The following is a 5,315-nucleotide window of genomic DNA, read 5'->3' on the forward strand; positions in this document are numbered from 1 at the left end:
ACAAGATGACCGCCTCTAGTGGCCAATAGAACCTGTCACAAAACTAATATTTTATAGAACATAACAACAAAACAGGGAATTAAACATATACTTAGATGTTTTTAATTACCTGAGAAGCGTTAGCAGTGGCAACATTAATAGAAAAGCCTTTAGGTGCATGCCACTCGTGTCTTAATTCTCTTGATATTGAACTCACGAGCCTCACAGAGCTTGAAGTAACCTGCAACAAGTTTTGATACAGCCTTAATGCAACATAATATTTAAACAAATATGCAAAATAATTAATTAAAAAATCCTCATGCGTACCTGCACGAGTTGATTATGCACAGCATCATGACAGAATAATGTTTGTACTTCTGAACAAAAGCCCTCAATTTCAGTTTCCTCAAGCTCGTCTTCCATATTCATTGCTAATATTCGAGTCTCGTTAATAAAGGTAACAACCAAAAATGTGTCATACACATCATCTGTGGCTGATCTTAGCGACCACATTCCTTTGATACCTTGTAGTTCCACAGAAGCCTTAAAAATAGAAATTGCGCATATGAAGTAAATAATCACACTTGTGAAATTCTGTCAATGAAAACAAAAGGATTAGCATGCACCTGTTCATTTATCCCAATTCCGTTTCTAACAATGCGAAGTGAACCGTCTTTATATGCTCCTGAACAAGTGACAACCTGCCCTTGACCTTGCCTCTCTAAGTCAACCACACAAAAGTCAACAATAGGACCCAAGTTGACATACTTTTCTAGCACTTCAACATAAGAACCTTTAGCATCAGGATGAAGATTTAACTTAATAAGCTGCAGTGGACAATGGAGTAGAAACTTTAATGACATGATATAGCATAGAAAGGCAAATTTATTGCATATATAGATACAAATTGCATTTACTGTATCTAATAGATGACAATAGAGTGCATACCCAATAAAAGAAACAAGCGATCATGTTTGCATACCTGAGAATCTCCATAGCTTGAGCCAACATATACAAACGCATTATCAAGATATGATATAGTTGATGCTACAGATGTTTCACCAAGAAGTTCTATTTTTAGTCCAGTAACCCTAGAAACAATATATAAAAAGTACCACTTAGAACATTTGTGACACACACACATATATATAAATACATTTTACAGAATTATAACTCACTTATCTTTCTCGTGCGCTATAACGAGCAAGTGAAGAAGCCCATTAAGATCACCAAGTAGATACCTGGAACCATCAGCATCCACCCTTCCATAGGATCTAGTAATAGACTGCAATTTCATAACATCATGGTTATCAATCAAGAATAAGTTTTTACAAAATGTATTGTGGGACAACAAATGGAGAAAGTAGCGTATAAAAATAAATATGAAAGGATAATCAAGCAATCATTGGCCAAATTAACTTGTAAATTCTTGAAAACATATTTATGGAAGCGCTTGACTTACATGCCTAATAGACTACAATTTCATCAACACCATGGTCATCAATCAAGAATTAAGTTGTTACAAAATGTATTCTGGGACAAATACGACAACAAATGGAGAAACTAGCATATAAAAATAAATATAAATGGATAATCAAGCAATCATTGATCAAAATAACTTGTAGATTTTTGAAAAGATATTTATGGAGGCACTTGACTTACAGGTCTAATTGGGATCGCTTTAAATGTAGAAGCACTACAATACACAATTGTCTCTTCCCCGATGATTAATACACCACCAAAAGGTGGTGGAACCGGAATCAGCAAATCAGCCCCGTTATCAAGATTGTTCTGAGACCATGGACCTTCAACAAAGTCTTTATCTTTCAAAGAAACCTCATATGTTTTTACATGGCGAGCATCTTTATTATCCTGAAATCAAGCAACAAGATGTTTTCATTCTTAATAATGACTATTGATTTTTACAAAATAATGGTACAACTTAAGAAACAAAATCCTTCTAAGAACCCAACCTGATACAGAACAACAATTGTAGGCTTTGGACAAGCATATAGAAACTTGATATCCAAAACTTGAAGTTCTTCTAGCCTGAAATACATATGGAAAGAAAATAATAAGTTAGTTACATCAGTATTATAATACTTCTATAACGAGAGAAAGCTGAGCTATTTTCTTATAAAATAGTGTAAAGAAACATATAGTGCCCCGAAAATAACACATGCCTGATGTTAAATGCTTCTTTGAGTTGTCCTCTGTTATCAATTGGAATAACCTAAAGAATTAGAGCAATGTGAACACTTCAATGGCGAAGGCAAAATGAGGAGTTGAATTAAAAATTGAAAACTAAATTGCCTCAGAAATAAGCACCTTAAACAACCCATCATACAAATGGAGTCCAATGAGTCTGCAGTCTGGGTCAATTATGCCTATCTACAAAGATCAAACATGAGTGAAAGAATATTAGATATTAAATAAATGAAAACTCACTCATTTTGGCTATTAAATAATGTATTGCTATTCCAGAAACTTGATAAGTACCTGGCCATTGTCAGTAGGTCTGCCTATGCGATCTGATACATCACCATTAGATCTATACACATCATAAGCAAAAAGAAATATTAATATGTTGTGGGAAAACATAGTTTAGCTTTATTATTGGACCAAACCTTGTAACAAGCTCATTTGCAGCTGCGTCCCATTGAAGAACACAAAACTTGTATCTTTCTGTTGCAATAAACAGCAGGTCTTGTGTTTCACCCTTCAATAAAGCAAAAGCATACATGAACAACACAACATGAATGATGCAAAACCTATATCATAAATTCTGTTTATAAAATCTACAAAGTGACTCACATGAGGACGGAAAAGTTCCAGAGTTGCAATTCTTCCGTATATTGGCACATCCAGTAAAGGCTGCATAAAAGCAAATTATTAATAAATATAGCTTATTATTCAATCTTGTCATATGTTGAGATACGTGTTAAAAACATGAGTGATGTAGTAAAGTTAATCAACATGCATGATGCAGCTTCATGCATTCCAAAAAATTATGTAAAAAAAATACTAAAATAGTATCTTACATCCTTTGCATACAACCATCGTCTCTGTTTTGTTAAAACAAAGAGAAGTCTACACCTCAGCCTTACTATTCTTTACTCTCAGTTTTGGTCAATTTAAAACAGAATAACGATATTCTATGCTTCTGTTTTACCACTGATTAACAAACTTTTGTTTACTATTGCCTATACAATACACATTTACCTATCTAAATTTTTTCAGACAAAGTTTCCAAAAACTAGATCTACTGGATTGTTTTAAGTTTGTTAACTCTGAACAATAGAGCATACCCTTTCTCAACTTGTCCAATATTATAAAGCTTAATGTGATGCAAGTAGAAATGACAGCAAGACCAAAGCCAAACCCTGATGCTTGGTATAAGTTGCCACTTAGTTAAGTTTAGGACTTTAGGCTAGGATATCCAAAATTTCTGAATAAAAACTTCTCATACAGATAAAGTATAGTGGGATGTTGTGCAGCTAGGCATATACATATGTATCACAGGACGAAAACACATACATAATGGCTAATGCATGTCTACAAGGCAAACATAAACTATTTTAATGTGCAAAAATCATATGAGAGCAAGCCAACCTGCAAGCCTTGAGGAGCAAGTAAATGAATCTCTATACGGGTACATTTCCTGAGAACAGATACAAATTGAACAAAAATGAGTCATAAGATAAAGTAATTCAAAAAATCATCCATACTAAAATACTAAAATTCTAGAGTATAGCTACCAGAAAGTAACTGGAACAAAAAATTGTAGCCAATTTTACAAGAACTAGCATGTTTCACACAGCTACCAAACAAAACATCCTAATCTCATAGGTAGCAAACAACAAGGATACAGTTTGAATTCTTGGGTCACCCCTAGTATTAATCCTATGCAAAAATCCAGATATATATAAACCCTATCTTGACTTTATACATTTCATAACAACTAAAGATAGGGCTGTCAATTGGGCACCTACTTAAGAAACGATTAAACCTGTTAAGTCAAAAAAGTACAATACGTGATTTTTTTTAGTTTTTATAAATAATTGAAATTAGTAAGCTAGGCTCTATGATTTCTCTTTATTGGTACATGAAACTTAAGACTGTATATGCATTCGATATGAAGTAGTTCGTATTCATGTTTGATACTTGTGTTCAGTGCGTCATCTTTTACCTGTTTTAACACGATAAGACCTGTTTTGGCAGCCCTAACTAAAGATGTAAGAGATCCTTAATAGAAATCAACAACAATTCAAATAGTTTGATCAATTAGTTTTTCACGAAAGCTCAAATTATTGCATCGAGTCCACGGCTATCCATCTCACGCATCGGAAAAATGAAATGAAAATCGAAAATACAAAGAGGAATAAATTCTTCGCACCATGCAAAAACTAATAATATGCCAAATTCGTAATCTTTACACATCTCAACATAAAGATTAGTATATTCCATAACAACTAAATATGCAGAATTCTTATATCTTAACAGAAATCAACAGCAATCCTAACTTTCTACATCAATTAATTTCTAACAAATTAACCGGCAGATTAGGAAACCATAGCTCAAACTGATGCATCTAGTCCACAGCTAGGGATAATACGGATTGATGCATCAGAAATTACAAAGAGGAATAAATTCTTCACACCTTATAAGAACTAATAATATGCCTAATTCTGTACACTTGTCAACATAAAGCTCCAAACAAAATAAAACTTACAAAGAAGAATAAATTCTTCACACCTTATAATAACTAATAATAATAACAATAATAATATGCCTAATTCTGTAAACTTGTCAACATAAAGCTCGATATCCTAATTTGTTAGACGAATTAACCGTCAAATTACAAAAGTGATAGCTCAAATTGATGAATCTAATCCATATTATTGAGATATTAACAGATGCTGGTAAACAGTACGGATTGAGGTCGGGAAAATGAAATGAAAAGAAAGAGTAGTTACGCGATGATGAGATTGAGTTCGTGTGGAGCGGTGAAATTGCCGACGCATGAGTGAGTGACATTGGTAGGCTTATGAGCTGTAACCACGTAATTGTACGTACTCATCTCTCTCTTTCAAATCAAACCCTAAAAACCCCTTTCTCTGTTCTGCTCTGATTTCTGTTAGCCACTATTTATGTTGATGCTCAATGCGCCCTACGACGACGTCGTTTTGCTCATATCACAGTTACGTGGATTAGGCGTAGACCGTAATTATCTTCGCCTTTGAATTACCCGGGTGAGGTTAATTTTAGGGTCAGCAGTTCATTGGTTTTTACTAGTCAAACCCGCAACTCTTATCGGTAAATTCGTAGGCGGTTCT

The 5,315-nt window shown here is 33.8% G+C and overlaps 1 protein-coding gene across 1 annotated transcript; it reads right to left on the reverse strand.

The window, feature by feature from the left end:
* Positions 1-5: 5 nt before the first annotated feature.
* Positions 6-5,059, reverse strand: LOC143607327 (DNA damage-binding protein 1-like; the record flags this gene model as incomplete). The annotated part of the gene is made up of 15 exons (XM_077082809.1): positions 4,956-5,059; positions 3,592-3,640; positions 2,794-2,853; positions 2,607-2,698; positions 2,479-2,530; positions 2,308-2,370; positions 2,163-2,212; positions 1,953-2,028; positions 1,642-1,851; positions 1,158-1,264; positions 962-1,070; positions 606-806; positions 307-522; positions 110-220; positions 6-32 (listed from the first exon to the last, which is right to left on the reverse strand). Coding segments are annotated over exons 1-15 (1,527 nt in total), but the record flags the coding sequence as incomplete, so codon positions are not given.
* Between the last annotated feature and the right edge of the window lie 256 nt (positions 5,060-5,315).

The sequence above is a fragment of the Bidens hawaiensis genome, unplaced genomic scaffold (assembly GCF_021521415.1).
Source record: "Bidens hawaiensis isolate Kalapana, Puna unplaced genomic scaffold, B.hawaiensis_p1.1 tig00081202_1, whole genome shotgun sequence".
Taxonomy (NCBI): domain Eukaryota; kingdom Viridiplantae; phylum Streptophyta; class Magnoliopsida; order Asterales; family Asteraceae; genus Bidens; species Bidens hawaiensis.